At 42.0% G+C, this 27908-nt stretch overlaps 1 protein-coding gene across 1 annotated transcript; it reads left to right on the forward strand.

Moving 5' to 3' along the window:
• Nucleotides 1-11827: 11827 nt before the first annotated feature.
• On the forward strand, nt 11828-23043 carry LOC124279724 (heparanase-like). Its single transcript, XM_046715587.1, has 11 exons — nt 11828-12358; nt 13726-13920; nt 14896-15069; nt 17253-17421; nt 17803-17853; nt 19787-19987; nt 20207-20338; nt 20688-20757; nt 21119-21234; nt 21574-21717; nt 22019-23043. The coding sequence occupies exons 1-11, from the start codon at nt 12169-12171 to the stop codon at nt 22173-22175; spliced, it is 1599 nt and encodes a 532-aa protein (XP_046571543.1). The 5' UTR covers nt 11828-12168; the 3' UTR covers nt 22176-23043.
• Nucleotides 23044-27908: the final 4865 nt, after the last annotated feature.

Genomic DNA, 27908 nt, shown 5'->3' on the forward strand with positions numbered 1-27908 from the left:
GGCAGATCAAGGTATTGAACATAAACATTGTCATGGCGCTGTTGCTGTATAAATCATTTAAACGACTGGTTGTGAGGAAGGATTTAACACTGCAGTGGGAAGCGGCACACGGTGAATATAGATGCACAGCGCCAGACGGGCTGGAAAAGCCGCTAAAAATATTCTTTTCAAATGCATCCGACAGTAATTCATTATGATATCAAAGAAACACACTTCCAACTATGGCGGTTGATATGATAAAAATTCAAATCTACTTCAACTGTTTCTTTTGATGCCTGGATGGTTGGTAGCCTAACAGTTAATGTGTTCCCACAGAGAGGCACGGCACCGTGCTTGACGTTGTGTCTGTCCCGTCCTATAAACTCGGGTTTCATATGAGCATTAAACACAATGTAGTTGTCAAACGTACACTACACCATGACTATAGTATAACATACGAGAAGACATAGACAAGAAGGTGCACAAGAATGCACCTCCTTGAAGTCTGAGACTCTCTTCTCCCCAGAGAGCTGTATTAGGACAGATAAGGTACTGTTGCTCACCAGCAATATTCGAAGTGACCTGACAATCCAAGGTTCGGTTTCAAAAAAGGCGAGTGTTGAAGTTATTCTTGATTCCTCAGCCCATTTAAGGTGGTCAGTTTCTCAGTCCGAGTGTTTGTGAGAAGACGATTTATAATCATTGCCGCGATTTGATATATTTTCCTCTCGATTTTGAAACAAAATGAATAAGTGTTTGACTTGGTGTATTTGGGTAGCTTAGTTGGCGTAGTAGGTTTGATTGTCTTCAGTGTGTGAAGCCTTAGCCATGTGTAGCCGAATGTCATATCGTTTAACGTCAGAATGAGATTCTGTATAATGCATACTCCCCTATTCAAAACCGACCACTGATTTGTCGACCCCAACCGTATCAGAGAACGCGTTTTGACGTTTTTGAAAGACGATATACGTCGGTTCCCTTATAAGAGCAAGCACAATTTGTACACTTTAGGCAAACGACATTGTTCATTATTGCCCCTGTTTACCTAGCAGTGAATGAGTACCCGGTGGGATGAGATGGCCGTATGCTTGTTAACCTTCTAGCGCCTCACGGTGAGCTTGGGTTGTATGTAGTGCACACTGATCCCCCTGAAATAACGGGTAATAATGTCAGCACTTTGAGTATGCACCTTGTTTTTTTAATTTGGCACAATATAAGTTCACTCATTATCATATTATACTATAGTACAATAATATGAAGAACTGAATGATCTCACAAAACATATTTTGTGACAGAAGGGATGACTACAACTTTCAACAGCTGACTGCATGTCCATCCTTTGATGTGAACATTTCACAGCTTTTAAGGTACAATCGAGCAAGCTCCTCATACTGAAATGAAAAAGAGCGCCATACACCTCCTGCTTAAAGTTCTTTGATCAGGGTTACAACATTCAATGCTTTGGTGGAGCTCTCAAGGCTGTTTGTGGAAGACACGTGGAAGACATTTCCAAGCTCGACACATCTGGGACGAAACTGATATCCGATGCTGTTCCGTATTTTCACTTGTACCAAATGTTGCCGTGCTGTTGTAAACAATTTCCTTGCCTTTGCGTGTGTTTGTGACGGGTGACACCGGTGGAGCAGAACATGCTCACATTTTCGCGAACGTCTGGTGTCATCACTGTTTCTATACTAACAACTAGTCTCTGAAATGAACATATTTTACAGAAAAAAACCATAGTGAAAAACATAAAATATAATGAAAAGGAGCCCTGAGACTTTCTTCATTTTCAGAAGCTGTGGAAATCTAGACTTGCCACATTTTCTAGACTTGCGTGGGCTTTCTTTGATATATTTTATTCAGGGTCTGTATGACAGACTACACTGTTTCGTGATGATTCATAATACATGTTTATGCTGAGGTTGGAATCTCGCGATGGATTGAGATATTTCTCATTATAAATGAAAAGAGCCTTTCTATTTTATCGAAACAGTTTAAATTCCTTGCATACCAAAAATGAGAGTTATGTTCTTGTTGACTCTGCAACTGTACTTCTTTTCATGTAAGTGTATCTTTCATATTGTATTCTCAACTTATCAAATTAGTATTACGTGTCCTTAAACTGTATTGGACATAAGCTGTTGATGTTAACAAGTCTCAAACAATAAATACAAGTGTGTTTTATTTCATTTCCAAATTCACCCTCACCATTGATTCTGAAAATAAAGCGCTTTATGGATTCCAGAATGTTTGGTAGAAGTCCATTCAGGCGCTAATGTTTTACTTAGAAAAATACTTGGAAAGACATTAATTTCCCAAAGTTTGCTGAAGTTAGACTGAGGCTGGAAAAAAGAACGTCTCAATTTGTGAGTTGAAAATAGACAATAACATGTGGTCTCGTTCATTCTCGCGTGAGAATGTGAGACTTTCCTTGATAGATAAATGCCTGACACGTGAGCGCTGACAAAGTCTCCCCCTTTCTCGCGCTAAACGTCTCAAAACGAAAATCATTTTTTCTCTGGCTTTCTGAAAAGTGCTCCGGTTAAGTTTAGATGTTTCCAAGAAAAACACCCGGCTCATGACGGTGCTTCCAAACCGCTATTCAGCAGAGTATAAAATTTATGAGGTGTGAAAACAGTCAACAAAAACGTTTGCGTCTGGGAACGTATGGCGTCTGGAGACAAAATGCCACTGGCCTGTCAGAGTTTTATCGACAAAGTCTAAGTCTTTACCACGTCAGTCTGCTGAAAATCACATCTCCTAGTTTATGGCCGGCTCTTGCGGAGCTCTCGTTCCATTTATACGTTCAAAACGACCATCGGTATGGCTCGGGAACAAACCATGATAGATTTTCCACACGTTTTGCTGGGAAGTGGCGCTTTCGTGATTTCACAACTCCATAAAATCCGGAATCGCTGGCAGCCATTGTGGGTCACGTGACCGCACGCGCCATATGACGTGGCCGCACGCAGAGATTGCGAACAATCTGTCACTGGCTTCTTGTTCATTTCAGTGAGATGTTCCAGAAATTAGCAAGAGAGTCGCAAAAAGCCGTGTGATGAATGAGATTCACTGTTACAAGTACAGAAATGACACGAAAAGTCTTCTTCGCCCTGTTAAACAAATAAACTTCACTCGTAACAGCCATTTAAACATGAGATTCATAAGCGTTTTCGAGGGCTACAGGAAATGTATGTACGTTGTATCAGTCGAAAATCATTTCCTCTCAGTTAAATGCTGGTGTTTTTCCACGGTTGTTCTCCCGTCTTGGCTATTTACTTCTCATGATAAGGCAGCTCACACCTCCAGGCCAAGGAGCGACTCAACATTACTACACGTCAGGTTTGGCAACTCGGGGAAAGAGTGATGTACCTGAAAAAATGGCTTTACGGTATTATCTGGTGCAGCTAGCAGCGGCACAGACGTATTCTGTAATGGAGAAATCATGAGAATCTGTTGATTTCGGAACTACTTCCGGATTCAACAGATTGGGTGATTACTGTGACTCATGTTGTATTACAAGCAGTTTATGTTGTTCCAATACACGTCCAGAGTGGCCAGTGTGTTCCAGGGTCAGCAGCAACGTTAAGTGCAACAATAGCGTGACGTTAGCGTAATGGTTTAATTTCTAAACAAATACTTCGAAGCTACGTATTTGAAGTGCCAACAAGTAGTGTTGGATATTGGCAAGGAACCAGTTATGGCCGGTTGTGGAGACAGACTAGCCGCTAGTGTTACACCGGTAGATTTTGACTCCCAGTAAGACGTGTTGTTGACATCAGTGTGTTAGTCGGCTAGTCAGGGCATGTGTGTATGTGTCATGTGTGTTTGTGTTGTCACGTGTTGATATGAGTTGTGGGTGGTATGAGCACGTGTTGGCATGTAAAGTGTGGGCATGTAAGGTGTGGGCATGTGGGCATGTGTTGTAGGGTCTTGGTATGCCTTGTAAGGTTTTGGCACGTGTTGTAAACTGGGCATGTAAGGTGTGGACATGTGTTGTAAGGTGTGGGCATGTACTTTAAGGTGTGGGCACGTGTTGTAAGCTGCGGGCATGTAAGGTGTGACCACGTGTTGTAAGATGTGGGCATGTCTTGTAAGTTGTGGGCATGTGTTGTATGGTGTGACCACGTGTTGTAAGGTGTGACCACGTGTTGTAAGGTGTGACCACGTGTTGTAAGGTGTGACCACGTGTTGTAAGGTGTGGGCATGTGTTGTAAGGTGTGACCACGTGTTGTAAGGTGTGGGCATGTGGTGTAAGGTGTGACCACGTGTTGTAAGGTGTGGGCATGTGTTGTAAGGTGTGACCACGTGTTGTAAGGTGTGGGCATGTGTTGTAAGGTGTGGGCATGTGTCCGAAGTGTTGGATATCTGCTAATGTGGATAAAATAAATTATCGCTTGTTTCCCTCAGTATAGGGTGCAGTATATTTACACAAAACCGCATAAGCATGCGCTGTTATGTACCCATATATTCCATTTGATCAGTCATTTTAACCATTTCAAATTCTCTGATTTTGTCGATGTTTAAGACTCTCTACTACGATAACCTAAGCTATGTAGAAAATGCCAGGTTAATTTTCCAATTATGTGGGCTATTACAGTAGTGTTCAAAGACATCGCGCGCCACACGCCAAACCATTCGGAAATTTTCGCAACACCTCGCAACTGTCAATTGTGTTCATACCTCTGTTCCATCACAAACCTCGGATCATTCCAACCAGATTAAATCGCCGTGTTTAGCCAAGGCCTGCTGTTTGGAAATGAGTTACTCCTACGACATCGGGCATTCCCGGAATAACGGGAGATTTCTCGCTGTTGCAATCGGCTTGTATCGGCAAGCATCGGATACCACAATCTGACACATGTAGCGAGCAGGGTCAAAGGCCGATGCCTTTTAGCTTTGAAGTTTCACAAAGTGACATCTTTATGGCCTCGCGTGACATAAGTGAAAACGCGCCATGTTTTTCCAGCAAAATAATCTGAATCTCGTACGCTATCTGATGCAGTTTTTTGGTAATTCTTTAACATAATTTTACCATATAATTACACCCGCCTCTAAAGTTCTTGGGGGTAAATGGAGTCGTAACTCTACAAAGGTTTTAGTTTTTCTACGAAATTCTGACAGTGTAAAAATCTCGTCTTAACATTAGAAGTCAATCTCTGAAAAAGCAATGATGTTTTATTACGGATATGGACATGAAATACTGGTGGAGCTTTGGGTGCACAAGCACATAAACACCATATCGCGAATCCATCAGCGGTAGGACATCCAGGATGTTGAGGCTGGCAAGTTAAGAACATGAAGTATAGAAGCCACCACGAGAGCTCAGGTGCGGCGTTAAATGCGTTTGCGTTTGCGGCGTGTGATACGTCTACATCATAATACCACCAGACACAGACAACATGTTTCTTACCAATAATGCTTATATTTCCAATAAACAGTCGCCGTAATTTAATCATACCGTATTTGATATTATCTATTCATTTATGATGTTAAAATGTTCGAACGAACTACCATTACTCAACGTTTGGTTAGGCAAGCAACTATAGTTAAAAGAGTGACACTTAATGATCAATTATTTACTTTTCTTGTGGGAAGAGGCTGGGGAAGGGGAAAGGAGGGGCTGGGGTGGAGGTGCTGGGGTGTTGATCACTAATAGTTTGCTCCTCAAAATACTGGGGAAAATTATTTGCTTTTATCCACATGGTGTATGTTAAGCAAAACCAAATGTTGTGTAAAATGAAACATGGAGTTGTTAAGACCAGTGTCTTCAGACACGAGATGAGGCATTGTGCACAGTGAGGCTCAACAACGTTGAATTTGATTCAATGTGTGAGTTGAAACCACATATGTAGTTACACCGGCGCTGCACCAGGAGGAACCTCTTGCAGCTATGTCAACAATCCCTTGTACATGCTTGTATATTTTCAAACATTTTCTTATGGTATTTATTTCATGGGTTATATACCGAGAAGGATGTATTACCAAACGGACAAATGTGTTGTCTAAACTTTAAATACATATGCAATGCGAGTAACTTGATCATCCTTGAAGATTAACCACCTTTCTATTGATTGTAATGATGAAGCTGAAATATGTAGACTGACTGTTTGACAGCGACTATACCCTGAATTACCATCTAAAGATGTTCATCTTACGCTCCTGAAGTTGGTGCAACACTTTACCAACACAGTAACCCCTGGGGTAATTGTGACACCATTTTATTGACCCGTGTTGTAAGGCTTTGATGCTAAACTTCAAATGTTCGTCTTCTAACTGCAGTTTGCACCCAATCAACGCCCGTGTTGTTGGGCTTCGGCTTGAAGGCGACTGGGTACCTGATGACATTGACAAGACGCACGTGACCTCGTGACCCCAGCTTGGCGTGTACGTGCTGCGACGTTGTGGATAGTCCGCACTCTGTCCGCCATGACGCCGTGGCGCTCCGGCCCCTTTCTACTTGTTTTGTGTTCAGTTTCTACAACTATGACAATGCTCGGTTTAGAGAGAGGACCTCTGGTAAACTCGCTGTCAGTAAACTTGTTTACATATCGAATTAGCACCGCTATCTGGACAATTTCGGTGCTGATACCTAGGGATGAGATGAGTAAATATCTAGTCTTGAAGGCCACGCTAAAGCTTAACTGGGATTATCTTCAACCCCGGTCTTTATGGCTATTCTCTCCTGCACGATCCGTGGCCATTCTGATGAGCGGGAAAGTTGATGCCGTCATATTGTCGTCTGCTTCTGAATGGCAGACTAGACCGGTGTCGTCTGTCGGGATGGTATGAAATATGTGACGTCTGCTCTTGGATTAGAGGTGGACTAAGCCATAATGTTAACGGGGCAACAGTTTACAACTACGTCTACAGGAACGACTGAGACACCTCTACGCAATACCCGTAGACAATACTGGAATACCCCTCCGGTGCATCGCAGGCATTTGTTTGTCCTAGGTAGAGCTAGAAAAATACGTATCTGTGAAAGAAACCTCTCTATATATAAAAATAGTAAACACCCTTTGTGGTCCAAAATGTCAGCTTGAACTCACGTTGTTCCAGAATACACACGGTATGAGCTGCTGACTGATTTCTTGAGAGTGTCAACTATGATCACAGTTTGTGGTTTGATCTTCCAGTAGCTATATGGTTTAATTTGATAATTTCACTAGATTCCATAAATTGTTGTTGAAGGTCACTGTCTGGAGAAAACGTTAAAAGTACCATAACTTCTGAAGGTTGTATCAGAACAAATCAAACCGTACGGGTAAAGTAGCAGAAAATGGCCTTTTAGTACTAGTAGAAGCTGCATATGCTGTTTGCCAAAAGAACCAACCACATTGATTTAGTACTGGAAGTAGAACAGCAACAGTGATTTAGTACTAGTAGTAGAAACAGCAACAGTGATTTAGTTCTAGAAACAGCAACAGTGATTTAGTACTAGAAACAGCAACAGTGATTTAGTACTAGTAGTCGAAACAGCAACAATGATTTAGTACTAGTACTAGAAACAGCAACAGTGATTTAGTACTAGTAGTAGAAACAGCAACAGTGATTTAGTACTAGAAACAGCAACATTGGTTAAGTACTAGAAGAGGCAGCAACAGAAATTTAATACCAGTAGTAGAAACAACAACAGCAGTGCAGCAGTAACAACCATTCAGGGTATGTAGTAGATTAGGAGCAGCATTGACGACAGCAGCTGTTGTTGTTGTAGTTGCAGTTTCATTGGAACATAAGTATAACAACAGTGTTGTGATTGCAGTTGTTGGAACACATATTCACATTCGTTTATAAAGAAACAATAGTATAAACACAGATATATGTACTGAGTGCGTCGTTTATTTACTCACAGTATATTTTCATGTTTGTCAATGCTAAAGAAAGATTGGCGGGAATCAGCGCTTCCTGCAGCCTGGAAAACCCATAAACCCATTCATCAGTGTCATGCGCATGCGTGCTTTGTTTATCCATTATGTTGGGGCTAAACGAGGTGTGTCCGAGCACTGAGACTTTCACCTCACTTAGATAAATCTCTAAGTGTCAGTGGTCAGTGTGTTTTCAGTCGGTCATTTTAATGGAAAATGTCAGCCTCTCTCTTTTGTCTGATTGACTGCAATAAACACTGGCAATTGCAGGCGTAAAGCGCCGCTGTCTACAGTATATATTCACCAGGAATGTTTGGTGCTGAAATCAACAACAATTGGTAACAATTTGTATCATTCATATGGATAATGTATTTCAGCCAAAGACAGCCAGGTTGATGTTTCAGTGTCCACTCAGCACAGCACATCTGGGAAGACAGCACAGGACATATTACATATTACACAACAGCATGATATATCACAGTATATTACACTACAGCATGATATATCACAGGACGGTTCACTGCAGCAAGATATAGTACAGCACACTAAACCCGACCACAGCATAACACAGCATATTACACAACAGCACGATATATCACAGTATATTACACAACAGCATGATATATCACAGTATGGTTCACTGCAGCAAGATACAGCACAGTTCACTAAACCCGACCACAGCATGACACAGCATATTATACAACAGCATGATACATCACAGTATATTACACAACAACATGATATATCACAGGATCGTTCACTGCAGCAAGATATAGCACAGCACACTAAATCCGACCACAGCATAGCACAGCATATTACACAACAGTATATTACACAACAGCATGATATATCACAGTATGGTTCACTGCAGCAAGATATAGCACAGCATACTAAACCCGACCACAGCATGACACAGCATATTATACAACAGCATGATATTTATCACAGTATATTACACAACAACATGATATATCACAGTATGGTTCACTGCAGCAAGATATAGCACAGCATACTAAATCCGACCACAGCATGACACAGCATATATTATACAACAGCATGATATATATATCACAGTATATTACACAACAGCATGATATATCACAGTATGGTTCACTGCAGCAAGATATAGCACAGCATACTAAACCCAACCACAGCATGACACAGCATATTATACAACAGCATGATACATCACAGTATGGTACACTGCAGCAAGATATAGCACAGCATGGTTCACTGTAGCACAGATATAGCACAGTTCACTAAACCAGCACAGCATAACACAGTATATTACACAACAACATGATATATCACAGTATGGTTCACTGCAGCAAGATACAGCACAGTTCACTAAACCCGACCACAGCATAACACAGCATATTACACAACAGCACGATATATCACAGTATATTACACAACAGCATGATATATCACAGTATGGTTCACTGCAGCAAGATACAGCACAGTTCACTAAACCCGACCACAGCATGACACAGCATATTATACAACAGCATGATACATCACAGTATATTACACAACAACATGATATATCACAGGATCGTTCACTGCAGCAAGATATAGCACAGCTCACTAAATCCGACCACAGCATAGCACAGCATATTATTACACAGCAATATATTACAACACAACATGATATATCACAGGATCGTTCACTGCAGCAAGATATAGCACAGCACACTAAATCCGACCACAGCATAGCACAGCATATTACACAACAGCAAAGGATAGCGACGCGACACCATGGAATGACACTGGATATAATACCACAGCTAGATATAGCATATCATACTACACTTCAGAATGTTTATCACCACCAAAAAAAAGTATCAATACCAGAGTTATCATCACCAACAACAGTATCACCACTTGGATTATCAACACGATATATTAACACTAGGGGTATCATCACCAACAACTGTATCACCATTTTGATTATCAACACCATATCAGTATTAACACTAGGGGTATCATCACAACAACAGTATCACCACGAGGGTTATCAACACCATAACAGTATTAACACTAGGGGTATCATCACAACAACAGTATCACCACGAGGGTTATCGACACCATAACAGTATTAACACTAGGGGTATCATCACAACAACAGTATCACCACTAGGGTTATCAACACCAACACCAGTGTCAACACTAGGGTTATCATCACAACAACAGTATCACCACTAGGGTTATCAACACCATAACAGTATTAACACTAGGGGTATCATCACAACAACAGTATTAACACTAGGGGTATCATCACAACAACAGTATCACCACGAGGGTTATCAACACCATATCAGTATTAACACTAGGGGTATCATCACAACAACAGTATCACCACGAGGGTTATCAACACCATAACAGTATTAACACTAGGGGTATCATCACAACAACAGTATTAACACTAGAGTTATCATCACAACAACAGTATCACCACGAGGGGTTATCGACACCATAACAGTATTAACACTAGGGGTATCATCAACAACAGTATCACCACGAGGGTTATCAACAACAGTATTAACACTAGGGGTATCATCACAACAACAGTATCACCACTAGGGTTATCAACACCATAACAGAGTATTATTAACACTAGGGGTATCATCACAACAACAGTATTAACACTAGGGGGTTATCATCACAACAACAGTATCACCACTAGGGTTATCAACACCATAACAGTATTAACACTAGGGGTATTAACACTAGTATCATCACAACAACAGTATCACCACTAGGGTTATCAACACCATAACAGTATTAACACTAGGGGTATCATCACAACAACAGTATTAACACTAGAGTTATCATCACAACAACAGTATCACCACGAGGGGTTATCGACCCCATAACAGTATTAACACTAGGGGTATCATCACAACAACAGTATTAACACTAGGGGTATCAACACAACAACAGTATCACTACGAGGTTATCGACACCATAACAGTATTAACACTAGGGGTATCATCACAACAACAGTATTAACACTAGGGGTATCATCACAACAACAGTATCACCACGAGGGTTATCAACACCATAACAGTATTAACACTAGGGGTATCATCACAACAACAGTATCACCACGAGGGTTATCACCACCATAACAGTATTAACACTAGGGGTATCATCACAACAGCAGTCTCATCACTTGGTTATCAACACCATAACAGTGTCAACACTAGGGGTATCATCACAACAGCAGTCTCACCACTAGGGGTATCGACACCATCAACAGTCTCACCACTCAATCGAGTGTCAACACTAGGGGTATCATCACCATCAACAGTCTCACCACTAGGGGTATCGACACCAACACCAGTGTCAACACCAGTATTACCTGTACGTGTAACATCACATTATAAGCATCAGTCAGGATTAACCCAATAGTATAAGAATGAAAAGTAACCGGTCCCGAAACGTCTGGGTGAATGGAAACAAGTACTATAGCGTTATCGAAATATTTTGTTCTTTTATTAATTGGAATATAAAGCCTTAACGTGCATGACATGATTACATTTAAAACACTTAAATTTGTAACTCTAAGGAATGGTTTTGGTGAACTGCATTTTCACATACACTGCTTCACGTGATCAGCAGAAATATCCACAGAAAGAGTCACAGTTGCGACGCGTACAACAAAAGCCATTTCGAGGCGTGTTAACATTAAGGGTACCAAAAGTTATCTCCCTTTAACCATCGTCGCTTACAAATTATATTTATGTATATCCTTTCATGCCGAAACTAAAACCTACTCACAACATCAGATTGAGATCGTATTGATGGGATATTAGGGTCACTTTACGCCTGGGTGATACTTGGTATTTTTTGCACTGTCGAATATGTCGTGTATTGTCTACATGAATGACGTCAATTTGATATTTTATGTGTGATTCAAATGTTCACAGTCTTGCAAGAGTTATGTTTCTCGTCCAAGAGGGCGTGACCGGCAGTGTTTACTTCCGGTATAAACCCAGTGTGTAAATGGCATGTAAACAAGACATGTATGTGTACATACGGTACTACAAACGATATAGCCCGTGAATGAAAATTACATTCCTACATTATGCCTCAATTTCTGTGTAAAAAGCATCATAAAGAAAGCATTTACAAAAACATCTCTTGCTTTCATTTACTTAGCATGTTAAGTTGAAGACATACACGTGACACTCGGGCCCACAATATCAGCAAATTGAATACATCCTTGTTTCCTGGCTTTTGATAACAAACAAAATCAAAACTCACAAGACTCTCACGTGATACCCCCTGAGTCATCAACGATTACAGCATAAATATGGACGCATTTCTTATCAGGGTTTTGCACATCGTATTAACTTACGTGATGAACGGATTTCAAGCTAGTTTTGCAACTGAGGTAAACGTTGAGTTCAACAGTGTTCTGCAGGTGATCGATGAAAAATTTGTTGCTGTGACCCTAGATTCACACCTCATTCAGGAAGGATGGCTGAAATTTGATTTTGGGTAAGTATAGATGCACGATACGCAGTGTTCACGAATGGTGTTTCAAAGTCACAGGACATTGGGTCCTGTAAGTTTCAGATGTCTGTCTGACCCATTGAAAATACACAGGACCCATGGAATAAAATTAAACACACATTTCAGATTTAATATTTCTTATAATTGACATTGAAATTATTAACAAACATAAGATTTATAAACAGCAAACAAGTGTCACATGTCACATAAAACAACTTCAGTCAAAGTCATTGTGAAATATACAGTCAGACACTGGGGCCGGCGGGTTGTAGACTTCTGTCTGACCGTTGGCGAATCTGACGGATTTGTCAGAGGGTCAGACACTATTCGTGAACACTGTACACGATATATAGGTACTATCTGTCATTATAACATTCACAGATGGAGAGAAACACAAGCATTTAGAAGGTAGGGGCCACACAAACCTCTCGGGTAGGAATCACATCACCTGGGGTAGTGGAACAAATCACCTGGGGTAGGGGGACACATCATCTGGGGTAGGGAACACAGCCCCTGGGGTGGGGAACAAATCACCTGGGGTAGGGGTGTCACAAATCACCTGGGGTAGGGAACACATCACCTGGGGTAGGGGTACACATGACCTGGGGTAGGGAACACATCACAAGGGGTAGGGAACACATCACCTGGGGTAGGGGAACACATCACCTGGGGGGTAGGGGAAACACATCACCTGGGTGGTGGGGGTAGCCTAGGGTTAAAGCCTTGCTCGTCACAAAGACCGGGAACACATGTGGGAAGGGGAACACATCTGGGGTCCCCATGCATCACCTGCTGGAATAACACATCACTCACTCACTCTAGGGTAGGGGGAACACATCACCTAGGGTAGGAAAACACATCACCTGGGGTAGGGGAACACATCACCTGGGGTTAGGGGAACACATCACCTGGGGGAGGGAACACATCACCTGGGGTAGGGAGGAACACATCACCAGGGTAAGGGAAACACATCACCTGGGGTAGGGGAACACAGCCCGGGGGAGGGGAACACATCACCTAGGGGAGGGAACACATCACCTGAGGTAGGGGAACACATGACCTGGGGGAGGGAACACATCACCATCACCTGGGGGGGGGGGGGGTCATGTCTACCTGCTAACTCTTTTGCATTAGTCACACCTCTTTCAAAATCATCTAGAACCAGCTTTCTTTTCTCTTCTGCTGTCAAATCTGCCATGTCAACAAAGGAAGCCGTCTGATACACCAGGGGAGATAACTCTTGATGTAGTAATGTTCATTCTTAAGCCTACAAGAGTTGCCTCCCATATTGAGTACCTTTCTACATAATGTAACACCTATCTTAACATTCTATTATCAGTATTAGGAAACAAAGATTTTCTCAATAATGTTCTGGAAAAAACTGCAAACCTAGCTCATGGTTTGGCACCATGCTATCTGCGTCTTGGAGGAACTGCTGCTGACTTACTGACCTTTGATCCTCAAAAGACAGTTCCAAACAAACCATGGTCTGCTAAAAAATATCAAGAATTCCTGCTGAAGAAACACTACAAGAACTTCACAATGTCAGGTTGGTAGTGAAGGATCAACCCTCCCCAATTTTCAGAGGCCAAGGGCTTACTTTTTCTAACAAAACCGAGGAGGAGGTTAGGATCCAACTTATAAACCGACCGAAGATATACTTTTAATATTTTCTAATTGCTGTTGAAATCAACTGGGATGCGACTGGCAGCGTGCCTTGCACGCGCAAAGCATGTGCTCTGCACACAGTCCCCATCTTGTGAGGAACACATGGTTCATGCTGACAAACAAGAACGGTCTTCATAGCGATCCCTTGTAGCCTAGTGGATAAAACCGCCAAACTAGTAAGCGAAGGGTTGCAGGTTCGAAACCAGGCATCAGCACAATATAAGTTTTCAGCTCTGTGATATTTTACGATCATATTCAGTAATAGCCAGACAAAGTTACATCAATCTTCAAAACATGTACAAATAAAATAATTCAAAGTCAAGGGCTATTTTACTCAGGGCTAAAATTCCCGGGCAATTCTGTAGAAAATCCCTGGGATTTCTTGGAGAATGCCCGTGAAACTGCCCGTAGAGGTTTACTCGGTAGAAGGAGAGCCTGGCGACACAATAGAGTGACGTCACTGGAGGTTTATAAGCAAAATCATAATGCATCACATGTACAAAAGACATAGAGTCTCATTGTCTGTATACTCTTGCCAAGTCTTTTCTGATTTTCCAGAGACTTATGGTTATAGTGAATGGTTCTGTTTCAGTAGTTTAGATGGCTGTCAGGTATTGTCTATATTCTCTTAAACTGCTCACTTCTTGTGTGTTGAGACATCAACTATTGTTATATAAAATGGAAATTTTGTAACAACAGAACAGTGATGCTGTATTTCCTAAAGATGTACATAGTCTAAACATTACCATGTTGAAAGATAACTGGTTGGAGGTTTTGTTGATGTTACAATGAACTAATAGAATTGAAAATCAAATGGAATATTTTCACTGATAGTTTAACATATATCTGGTTACAGCGGCTGACTGGGATTTGATCAACAAGTTTTCAGCAGCAGTTGGCTGGGAGATGATCTTTGACCTTAATGTGTTGATCCGAGAACATGGATCCTGGGATCCAGCAAATGCCATGTTGTTAATGAATTACACCAAGTCGAGAGGATACAAGCTTGCAGGATTTGAACTCGGCAATGGTATGATAATATTTGTGTTATTGTAATTGTACTGATTGCTTATGGGAGGTGATAGTTACAAGACTATCCTACAGTATCCAGTAAATTATGTCTCCCTTCTCTGGTGATAAATACCCTGAACCTATTTACCACCAGAATCATGTCCTTCTAAAATATCACAGCTTCCAAATGTTTCAGGATTTCACTGTTGTCACTGCAGTTGTTTACCTTTCAATAAATATTCCTCATTGTGTCTCATCCATCCTCTCCTTCCTCATTGTGTCTCATCCATCCTCTACTTCCTCATTGTGTCTGAACCATCTTCTCCTTCCGCATTGTGTCTGAACCATCCTCTCCTTCCTCATTGTGTCTGATCCTTCCTCTACATCCTCATTATGTCTGAACCATCCTCTCTCCTTTATCATTGTGTCTGACCTTCCTTTATCATTATATCTGAACCATCTACATCCTCATTATGTCTGAACCATCCTCACCTTTCATTATGTCTGAACCATCCTCTCTCATTCCTCATTGTGTCTCATCCATCCTCTCTTCATTGTTGTCTGAACCATCCTCTCCTTCCTTGTTGTGTCCATCCTCCTACATCCTCTCTACATCCTCATTTGTGTCTGAACCATCCTCTCTTTCCTCATTGTGTCTCATCCACCCTTCCTCTACTTCCTCATTATGTCTGAACCATCCATCCTCTTCCTCGTGATTGTGTCCTCATTGTGTCTGATCCATCCTCTACTTCCGCATTGTGTCTGAACCATCCTCTCCTTCCTCATTGTGTCTGATCCTTCCTCTACATCCTCATTATGTCTGAACCATCCTCTCTTTCCGCATTGTGTCTGACCCTTCCTCTACATCCTCATTATGTCTGAACCATCCTCACTTTCCGTATAGTGTCTGAACCATCCTCTCATTCCTCATTGTGTCTCATCCATCCTCTACATCCTCATTGTGTCTGATCCTTCCTCTACATCTTCATTGTGTCTGAACCATCTTCTCCTTCCTCATTGTGTCTGATCCTTCCTCTACATCCTCATTATGTCTGAACCATCCTCCCTTTCCGCATAGTGTCTGAACCATCCTCTCATTCCTCATTGTGTCTGATCCATCCTCTACTTCCTCATTGTGTCTGATCCTTCCTCTCCCTCTGCATTGTATCTGAACCATCTTCTCCTTTATCATTGTGTCAGAACCATCCTCTACATCCTCATTATGTCTGAACCATCCTCCCTTTCCGCATAGTGTCTAAACCATCCTCTCATTCCTCATTGTGTCTGATCCATCCTCTACTTCCTCATTGTGTCTTATCTTTCCTCTACATCTTCATTGTGTCTGAACCATCTTCTCCTTCCTCATTGTGTCTGATCCTTCCTCCTTCATCCTCATTATGTCTGAACCATCCTCCCTTTCCGCATAGTGTCTGAACCATCCTCTCATTCCTCATTATGTCAGAACCATCCTCTACATCCTCATTATGTCTGAACAATCCTCTCTTTCCGCATTTTGTCTGAACCATCCTCTCCTTTATCATTGTGTCTGATCCTTCTTCTACTTACTTATTGTGTCTGATCAATCCTCTCTTTCCTCATAATGTCTGAACCATCCTCTCCTTCCTCATTGTGTCTGAACCATCCTCTCCTTCCTCATTGTGTCTGAACCATCCTCTCCTTTATCATTGTGTCTGAACCATCCTCTCCTTTATCATTGTGTCTGAACCATCCTCTCCTTCCTCATTGTATCTGAACCATCCTCTCCTTTATCATTGTGTCTGAACCATCTTCTCCTTTTTGATTGTGTCTGAACCATCCTCTACTTCCTCATTGTTTCTGGAACCATCTTCTGATTATGTCTGTACCATCCTCTCCTTCCTCATTGTGTCTGAACCATCCTCTCCTTTATCATTGTGTCTGAACCATCATCTCCTTTATCATTATGTCTGAACCATCATCTCCTTCCTCATTGTGTCTGAACCATCTTCTCCTTTATCATTGTGTCTGAACCATCCTCTCCTTTATCATTGTGTCTGAACCATCTTCTCCTTTATCATTATGTCTGAACCATCATCTCCTTCCTCATTGTGTCTGAACCATCCTCTCCTTTCTCACTGCGTCTGAACCATCCTTTCCTTCCTCATTGTGTCTGATCCACCTCTCCTGTATCACTGTGTCTGAACCATGCTTATTCCCTTCCAGAGCCAAATGCCTTCCATCATGTGTTTGATCGGACAGTGACAGCTGCTGATTTGGCAAGAGACTTTGTACAATTGAGACAGATCATGGGAAGGTATTCCCAGTCAACTCTCCTGGTGGGGCCAGATGTCACAAAGGTCGAAAAGAAGAATGTTCTGCATTATTTTGAAGAGTAAGTCAGCAATACCACCACAGTGGTGCCTGGCTAGACTGGCTAGAGTATGTAATACCACCCGTTGTTCCTGGATAGATCGCTAGAATAAACTAGTAATACCAGCTCGATCCTGCCATCACTGACACATCCACAATTCAAGCAATGGCCCAGTTTTGACTCCCTACATGAGGACAGTGTGTAAAGAACATTTCCAGCGTCTTAAAGCAGTGTAAGACCTTCTCCAAAGCTTGTCTGTCAGCATGTACACATAGCGGTGAATTAGCGTTGCATATATCCGTCCACCTGGATACATGGACTGATGTGGTGTGTACCTGCACCGCATTATTGAGCAGAACGATAGATCAAGGCAGTGTGTGAAAGATTAAATTATATTTCCAGATTCCTGGCCTCTGGTGGTGGTGGAGTGGTGGACAGGGCAACATTTCATCAGTAAGTTTGCCACTGACAACTGGGGGAATAAGGTGTATATCTTGTAGACTGCAATGTGCTGTAGAGTACGTGGGGACTATAGGTTTAGTGCAACAATGTGCTGTAGTGTACGTGGGGACTACAGGTTTAGTGCTGTAGAGTACGTGGGGACTACAGGTTTAGTGCTGTAGTGTATGTGGGGACTATAGGTTTAGTGCTGTAGAGTACGTGGGGACTACAGGTTTAGTGCTGTAGAGTGAGTACGTGGGGACTACAGGTTTAGTGCTGTAGAGTACGTGGGGACTATAGGTTTAGTGCAGTAGAGTATGTGGGGACTATAGGTTTAGTGCTGTAGAGTATGTGGGAACTATAGGTTTAGTGCTGTAGTGTATCTGGGGCTATAGGCTTAGTGCTGTAGAGTATGTGGGGACTATAGGTTTAGTGCTGTAGTGTATGTGGGGACTATAGGTTTAGTGCTGTAGTGTATGTGGGAACTATAGGTTTAGTGCTGTAGAGTATGTGGGGACTATAGGTTTAGTGCTGTAGAGTATGTGGGGACTATAGGTTTAGTGCTGTAGAGTATGTGGGGACTATAGGTTTAGTGCTGTAGAGTATATGGGACTATAGGTTTAGTGCTGTAGAGTATGTGGGGACTATAGGTTTAGTGCTGTAGAGTATGTGGGGACTACAGGTTTAGTGCTGTAGAGTATGTGGGGACTATAGGTTTAGTGCTGTAGAGTATGTGGGGACTATAGGTTTAGTGCAGTAGAGTATGTGGGGACTATAGGTTTAGTGCTGTAGAGTATGTGGGGACTACAGGTTTAGTGCTGTACAGTATGTGGGGACTATAGGTTTAGTGCTGTAGAGTATGTGGGAACTATAGGTTTAGTGCTGTAGAGTATGTGGGGACTATAGGTTTAGTGCTGTAGAGTATGTGGGGACTATAGGTTTAGTGCTGTAGAGTATGTGGGGACTATAGGTTTAGTGCTGTAGTGTATGTGTGGGGACTATAGGTTTAGTGCTGTAGAGTATGTGGGGACTATAGGTTTAGTGCTGTAGTGTATGTGGGAACTATAGGTTTAGTGCTGTAGAGTATGTGGGGACTATAGGTTTAGTGCTGTAGAGTATGTGGGAACTATAGGTTTAGTGCTGTAGAGTACGTGGGGACTACAGGTTTAGTGCTGTAGAGTATGTGGGAACTATAGGTTTAGTGCTGTAGAGTATGTGGGGACTATAGGTTTAGTGCTGTAGAGTATGTGGGGACTATAGGTTTAGTGCTGTAAAGTATATGGGGCTACAGGTTTAGTGCTGTAGAGCAAGTGGGGACTATAGGGTTAGTGCTGTAGAGTACATGGGGACTATAGGTTTAGTGCTGTAGAGTATGTGGGGACTATAGGTTTAGTGCTGTAGAGTACGTGGGGACTACAGGTTTAGTGCTGTAGTGTATGTGGGGACTATAGGTTTAGTGCTGTAGAGTACGTGGGGCTATAGGTTTAGTGCTGTAGAGTATTTGGGGACTATAGGTTTAGTGCTGTAGTGTATGTGTGGACTATAGGTTTAGTGCTGTAGAGTATGTTGGGACTATAGGTTTAGTGCTGTAGAGTATGTGGGGACTATAGGTTTAGTGCTGTAGAGTATGTGGGGACTATAGGTTTAGTGCTGTTGAGTATGTGGGGACTATAGGTTCAGTGCAACAATGTGCTGTAGGATATGTTGTTGGCAGAACATTCTCCTAAACTCAAGTGATCAAAACTCAGACTTTTCAAAGAAGGGAAGAGTTGATAACAATAATAAAGATATGGGCAGACAGTATGCAGACAGATTGTGCATGCCATAAGCCCACATCCAATCCTTGTGACTCTTGTAGATCGACACCCACTGAAACACTGTGTACATTGTTGAGCAGCAGGACTACAGTTGTTCACGGTAAGACTTGCCCATGTTGTGTTGACAGTTACTACATAGACGGCCGCACAGCTGCGGTTGGGGACTTCATCAATGCCTCCATCCTGGACAGTCTGAAGACAGATCTGACCGATGCTGTCACAACTGCCCGTGCCCACGCCCAAGGGGTTCCCGTCTGGATTGGAGAGACAGCCTCCGCATTTGGTGGAGGGGCTGAAGGTCTCTCAGATGCATATGTGGCGGGATTCATGTAAGACAGTTTTGTACAAGTAGACATAGGCTTGTTCAGCGTAACTGGAATGAAGTCAAGTAACTGGAATGATACTGAGGGAGATTTACTGTATCGGTTACTTTGGTAACTATACCTCTTGACTGTTTTAACTTTCCTAAGTTTTACAGTTGTTCGATCTGTTACCCAAATGATAAAATATGCAAATACTTAGTGTAAGTATGAACATTTCCACTGCAGGTGGCTGGACAAGCTGGGCCTGAGTGCCCTTTATGGAGTAAAGGGAGTCTTCAGACAGAGCTTCTACAAGGGCAGCTACGCTCTGCTGGACCTAGACACTCTCGGACCCAAACCCTGTGAGTCTATTTTTCTGTAAAGAATGCTTTCCAGAAACGTATGTTTGTAATATTCAGAGTCGTGAGGTTATTCAACTAACCTACTCAGTCTGATCTGTTGAGGACTTGGGAGAGGAAATGGCAGCACTTGGGACACAGTTACTTTTCATTCAGTTTTAGGTCAGTTCATGGTGTTTTGGTTTTTTTGCAATGAAATTTGTATTCCTTCCACAGAATACATTTATTTAGTGATGAATATTTTCATTGTATTTATTGTCAGTGACAGTCATCAGTCAAATTGAGTGTACAGTGGTGTGACTCTTTACTTTGTACACTGTAAGGCCTGCATGAGACTCACACCTTGAGTGTTGTGCTGTTTTGTTTAGGACTATTGGTGGACACTGCACTATGCTTCATTTGACTGTTGTGTTGTTTTCTTGTGTGCTGGTCACACTGGTGTGTGGTCCTGTGAATACACCTCTGGTCACACATCAGTTGAAGTTAACCAATGTTGGTCGCGGACAGTCCTTGGATGGGTGACTGTTTGGCAGCTTGACTCAACTGAGAGTTTCTAGGACTTCGGTCCTGCTCACAACGAAGCAGACGTGATACATGTGGTTTCACCTTATGTGAGTTTGTTCATGAATTGCCTCTGTTCACCCAGCAGTGAATGGGTACCCGGTGGGATAAGTCATGTGACTGTTAACCTCCTAGCGCCTCACAGGCATAATGCATTAGCACATTGAGCATGCACAAGTGCGTGGAAAAAGGCGCTTTATAAGTAGCCATTATTATTATTATTATTATTATTATTTAGGACTACTGGTTGACGCTGCTGTACAAGAGGCTGGTGGGGAAGCAGGTGTTCCATGTGACATCAACCTCGTCAACTGACCGCCTTAGGGTGTACGCCCACTGCACCAACACCAACAGGTAGAGTTTCTGTTTAGTGAAACCTCAGGACATGGTATGATATTTTACAGTTCAGCAGGAATCAGATTTGGTCATGAGAGTAAATTAAAAAACAGTTAAAGTCAAGAAGGCGGAAACTATTTTATGATGTATAGAAGCAAGGCATGACTTTGCTTTGGTCATGGTCCTAAAAGCTATAGCCTATATGAATAACTTCAGACATTGTTTCAATGAAATGTAATCTTTAATACTATGCAAGATTATACTTGCAAGTTATTGTTGATAAGTAGTTTGAGGCCTTGTAGAGGATGTTGCAGTTATGGAACAATGAGCACATTGACAACCCTGATGTTTCAGCAGCATCTACAACTACAAGCCTGGCAGCCTCACTGTGTACGCCATGAACATTGACAACGCCGACACAACCCTGTCTCTACCCCAGTTTGGAAACATGACGCTGCATGTGTACTGGTTGACCCCTGGTGGAGGTGGACTCAAATCAAAGTAGGTCAAACATGTGCCTTACCTCCAGGGAAATAACAAACATCTGTGTTAGAAGGAACATGTACACCGTTATCCTCAATTCCATTTTTGGTTTCTTTAGAAGTAGAAATTGATACCCACAGACACTGTTCATCATAAACATCAGACAAGAGACATGGGATGATGTGATGCCCTTACCAGCAACCAAAGTTTCCATTTATCATGACTGAATTTGAATGTTTAGAATAACTGTTGATGGCATTAGGTAAGACTGACTGATTATTTTTCAAAAGCTGCATTTATTCTGGTGTTTTATTTCCAGATTTGTCCAACTGAACAACAAGACTCTTCAGCTGGTGGACAAGCACCTGCCGTCACTGACCCCCAGTCTTGGGTCAACCAGCTCCATCAGTATCCCAGCTCATAGTTTCGGCTTCCTCGTGATTCCTGATGCAAACGTTTTACTTTGTCACAAATGATACTGAAGACTTTGGGAAAGATGTTATATTTATGTATATGGAGCCATAATAACATGGTCATGACTTGTGATACCAGCAAGCTCTGCACGATCTGAGATGAGCTGGTGGACCTGTATCTGGTGCTGTCAGGTCTTCACATGTACAGCTGGTGAATCTCTCTCTGGTGTTGTCAGGTCTTCACGTGTACAGCTGGTGAATCTCTTCCTAGTGCTGTCAGGTCTTCACATGTACAGCTGGTAAATCTCTCCCTGGTGTTGTCAGGTCTTCACATGTACAGCTGGTGAATCTGTCCCTGGTGTTGTCAGGTCTTCATATGTACAGCTGGTGAATCTCTCTCTGGTGCTGTCAGGTCTTCACATGTACAGCTGGTGAATCTCTTCCTAGTGCTGTCAGGTCTTCACATGTACAGCTGGTGAATCTGTCCCTGGTGTTGTCAGGTCTTCACATGTACAGCTGGTGAATCTCTCCCTGGTGTTGTCAGGTCTTCACATGTACAGCTGGTGAATCTCTCCCTGGTGTTGTCATTTCTTCACATGTACAGCTGGTGAATCTGTTACTGGAGCTATCATTTCTTCACATGTACAGGGGGACGGTGGGGTAGCATAGTGGTTAAAGCGTTGGCTCGTCACGCCGAAGACCCGGGTTCGAATCCCCACATGGGTACAACGTGTGAAGCCCATTTCTGGTATCCCTCGCCGTGATGTTGCTGTAGTATTGCTAAAAGCGTCGTAAAACCAAACTCAGTCAGTCAGTCAGTCACATGTACAGCTGGTGAATCTCTCCCTGGTGTTGTCAGTTCTTCACATGTACAGCTGATGGATCTGTCCCTGGTGCTGTCAGGTCTTCACATGTACAGCTGGTGAACAGTGATGAATGTATAACCTGTTCACAAATGCCTTGTATCACTCTTTGGTTGAGGGATATCATATAAAAAGACTTTTGTCATTTTTATCACCATCATATTTAGTGTATGAAGTATAAACTCTACCTGACCAGGTACTATTAATGGTCACTGGCTTATAATCAAGCAACTCTCTTTAGACAAAACCTAGAACTCCTGGCCAGCTGAATGTCAATGTATCCAGACTTATGTGGGGTTAAAGTGATGGGTGTTTAAGTTACTAGTTTGGTGAAATCTCAAGAACAGGTATGGCGCCTATGAACCGGGAATCATAAGCAGGGCATTCCTTGGATGGGTACCGATAATCATATCATTCAAAGAAACGTGATATGTGTAAATATATATATATATATTTTTATGAACACATTAAACTAACAGGAAGTATACACATATTGTCATCTTTACTACACAAGTGTTGATTTAGATGTGTACTTTCAGTGAAATATTCCTAGTCTGATCCAAGCATGTCATTGCTGTGGTAGGGGTCGAAGAAGCAGAAACAGTTCTGCTCCCAGCATGCATTACAAGGCTCTCTCTTAGAGCCAAAAAGGATGACTGCCTCTGATCCCAGAATGCACTGCAAGGTTCTACCTTAGAATAAAAAATGAGGGCTGGGGCTGATCCCAGCATGCATTGCTCGGCTGTTGTGAGATGATTAGAGCACAGGCTGCTGAAGTCAACTGAACAGAAACTAAGGTTAACACATGCATTGATGCTAATAGGAAATAAATAGGCTGATAGACAGATCAAGGTCCTCAAGATAAGAACATACTATACATGTCATACACATCCTTAGTGTCACACACCTATCACACCTCACCCTATTTTATCATCAGTCTCACTTACTTTAAAACACATTTTCGGATTAACTGCACAGAAATGGTCTTATGGTGGTAATATGATTTCATTTTAAAGCGAACAAACATGAGCTGTACAGGTTGAAATTCGAACATAGCATGTCAGAAAAGATATTTGCACATAAGCAAAAGAGAATCATAAATGGTATCCAAATAACCATATGCATTTCATTATTAATTCTTCAATTCCACCACATGAAGAACCATGGATCAATACTCAGGGAACATCAAGACTAAAGCTTAGTCTCAGAATATATATCATGGTAAAAGAACTAACCAAATCCGTTTAAACTGAGCAGGAGCCCAAGTGAGCCCATCCGGACCTGCTCAGATTTTTGAATGGTTTCCTACGGGGCTTTTAGTTGCAGAAAGTCATGGACTGGATGTGATTCAGGGAGTGCGAGACAGACTGGAGAAGAACGTGAATAGAACTATAGCCAGGGTATGTGTTCCAGAACACCACTTGTAGAGTTTGGTACCGGTGGTAACCCAACGGTCGCCAAAGGTTAGGCAGACCATGTGTAGAACCGGTCGCCAAGGTCACTGCTTCCAATACAATAGCCGAAGATTCAGGAAACGCCATCGTACATGCGAACAACTTCTTCCTCTCTATCTCATTATAACGCAAGTATCATTTTCCCTTTGACGCCATATCGTACATACGAACTGCTTTCTTCTTTTCAAGCTCACTGAAACGCACACGTCATTTTCCCATCAATGTCACCCCGTACATGCATACCCGTGAAGTTCCTGTTTAGAATTGATCTTCAGTAAGCGGCGACTAACGGCATCGGGTGGTCAGGCTGGCTGACTTGGTTGACACGTCATACCCCAATTGTTCAGAACGATTCTCATGATGTTGATCACTGGATTGTCTGGTCCAGACTCGCTTATTTACAGACCGCCCACCAATGGGCCACCATATACCTGCAATATTGCTAAGAGTGGCGTAAAACTAAAGTCACTCACCGTACATACAAACCCCTTTCTTCCCGTCTTCCTCACTAACTGACATTCCTTGAACTTCATTCACAACCTTCGCTGAGTTTGTAAATTAGGAGTTACATATCACACTAATCAGACGCGTAGCAAGCCATTTTTTTCGTGTCAGCACGATAGGTTGCAAAGCTTTACATTTAGATAGTATTGATGGCTTGCCCAACCTTTTTAGCGACAATCGTGTAAGCCGGGGCTTTTTTTTATAATGGTACCTACGCCCCTGCTAATCGCACGAAGACATTGCCTCAGATTAGCTAATATACTGGACAAAAATAGTTAGGGATATATGTAAATTTTGAAATTATGAATTATGATCTATCTATTCATTGACACAATGTAAAAAAATATCAATCATAAAAATGTCCAGTATACATATAAAGTGTACATTTACTTAAGCAACGGTTTCCATGCTGTAGACCGCACTCCAACACAACAGAGCGGAAGTCCGTGTTCATCGTTTATCTCAACAATGAAAAGGAGAAACAGACACAGGTCCATCATACGTTCTTGAAAGCTGTTGGACTCTCAAACGTTGAGTATAATATGATTATATATGTGATCACCAGCTTATCACGTGGATATATATGCATTCATGAAGGTCATGTCCTGTCACTGAATATATGTTTCTGTCGTGACGAATGTATGTCAACACCTTACGACATATCTGCAACACTCAACTAAATATTTTGCTTTGGTCACTCCAACGCCTATATTTTCTTGAAATATGTATCAGCCATTCCCATCCCATTTCATCCTCGAAGAAAGAACAATTATTCATCATAACTGACACTGATGATAAACAAAGTTTCGGGAATCCGTATCTGTTTCTATCTGTAGAATTAACCTTGTCACACATAAACACCCGGTGTTGGGTCGCCGGAACAAGATGAGACCCCGCGACACCATGCTTGATGCATGCGTTGACAATTATCCCTCATCCCACCAACATATTTCACAGAGTTTATTACTGTACATGGAGCTATCAGACCCTCCTCCTCCTCCCCTTTTTTTGTACTTGGTCTTGGATATATTTACACCAACGTCAAGTGCAGCATTATGTATAATTACGCTGTATAATTACCAAGTGGTGACTGCAAGCAAGCATCAGAGCGGAAGGGAAAGTTATTTTTACCATTATTATTAACATTTTACAGATTTTTTGTAGTTCCATTTGTCACTGTTTGGAAATAAAAATTTATGAAAGTCTAAGACAATTAATATATTTGAACTTAGTAATAATTCTAATGAAGTTCTCAATCCGTTTTGAGATATGAGTAGACTTAAAATACACATAAAAAGGTCTTTCTTTGTATTTTCATTGACACTGCTCCAGCGGGACTGGATGCCAGATGCTTGGCTCCCAGTGGAGAGCTCCACCAAAGAAATGCCAGCAGTGCAAGAAGAGCAAGATTAAGCGCTACCAGCAACCCTTACATTTAATAAACATGGAACCAATAGGTGTTAGTGTTTTTCACTGTTGAAAACATTAACATAATGATCAACCATAACGCATAACAACGCATAATAACGTCTTCGCACACGACCGTCTGAGTACTGTGTTTCTTGCAGACATTGTGTTTACACACATATGACAAGTGATTTTACTCATCCGGTGTTTGCTCCTACTACTGATGCAGCATCGGCGGCGTTTTACTCCTTCGTCATCTACGTCACTGGAGGGTCCTGGAACATGAACTGTTCGATGCGGAGTCCACGTTGCAGCTGTGGTGTGTTCATCCTTCTCTGTATTGGAGGAAGTACTAATCCCTCACTCTTTGTTGTCCACAGTGTATAAGCATGCAATCCCGGCAACATCCAGCATGCTCATGAACATGAAAGAGGCCACCTTTTATATTTTCTTTTGACGGTATACTTGTGAGCCATGTGATCAAAGGTGTCAACACCACCTTTCGTCTTGTTGTAGTAAAGAATGGTTTCCGGTTTTCTCCGTTCAGCATTTCCACCACCTGATCATTATGCAGGGTACTCAATAATTTGACACATTATATGCTTTTCGACATTGATACGAAACAATTGTCATATTTTGAAAGCCAAAGAGTGAATCGTAAAGAGTGGGTCTTCCTTTCTTTGCAGTGACCTCAGGTGGCAGGAAACGAATATATTACCTAACAGTTCCAACAAGGGTCAATCTATTGGACCATAGCTCTCTTGCAACTTCATGGTCACGGAAGTAGTTGTCCGTTGTGACATTGAGATTGGTTCCAAAGTATGGTTCACAAAGTTTGAGAATTATCTGACGTCCAAGGCCTACACGTGTTCTTTGCCAAAGATATGGATTGCTTTCACCAGCTAAAACGGTTTCAATCCGTATTTATCCGGTTTCATTGGCATATACTTGATGAGTCAACATCTCCCACGGAACGGTACCAGCTGCTCATCAACCATAAGATCTAATCCTGGCATGTAGTATTGACCTGGAGCAGTCTCAAAGATAACCTAAACTCAAATTACTGCAAGCTTGCCCTTCTCTTTATGAACTACTGGAGCTTCTCTATTGTCAAAGCGCAATGCCGACATGAGGTTTTAAAATCTCGACACTGTCGCTCTGACCAGAACTATGCCATACTTCTGCGACCACAATACATCAGTGTCTGACATATTGTGTTTCAGGTGAAAAGAATGCCAATGACTGCGCGTATCTCAATCCCGTCAGTGTTTCTCTAGGGTTGTTTTCTTGCCATTCGTCTTCCTTCAGTGTTGGTGAAATGTACAATATGCTGTACGATAACATCTGGAATGTAAAAGTTAAAGGCTTCAACTTCAGTGGTCACATGACTGGCATTAGCAACTTTGTGAAGTGGAACACGGAGGGTATTCCGTCTCCTTGTACGACCACTTGCTTCCATCTTTTCCACTGAAGTACGTCCTTTCATTTAGCTGCTCAGGAACTTCATTATTCTCCTCACTAACATCATCCATTTCTTCTGAGGAACTTGTTTCGGATCAGGAGCCAGC

Source organism: Haliotis rubra, unplaced genomic scaffold, assembly GCF_003918875.1.
Source record: "Haliotis rubra isolate DU_JTF1 unplaced genomic scaffold, ASM391887v1 Scf255, whole genome shotgun sequence".
Taxonomy (NCBI): domain Eukaryota; kingdom Metazoa; phylum Mollusca; class Gastropoda; order Lepetellida; family Haliotidae; genus Haliotis; species Haliotis rubra.

Bases quoted from the DNA above. Each gene is read 5' to 3' on its own strand.
- LOC124279724 (XM_046715587.1), top strand. From the start codon at position 12,169: ATGGACGCATTTCTTATCAGGGTTTTGCACATCGTATTAACTTACGTG. The intron at 20,758-21,118 runs GTGTGTGGTCCT...ATTATTATTTAG, and splicing joins CTTGTGTGCTGGTCACACTG to GACTACTGGTTGACGCTGCT. The intron at 21,235-21,573 runs GTAGAGTTTCTG...ATGTTTCAGCAG, and splicing joins CACTGCACCAACACCAACAG to CATCTACAACTACAAGCCTG.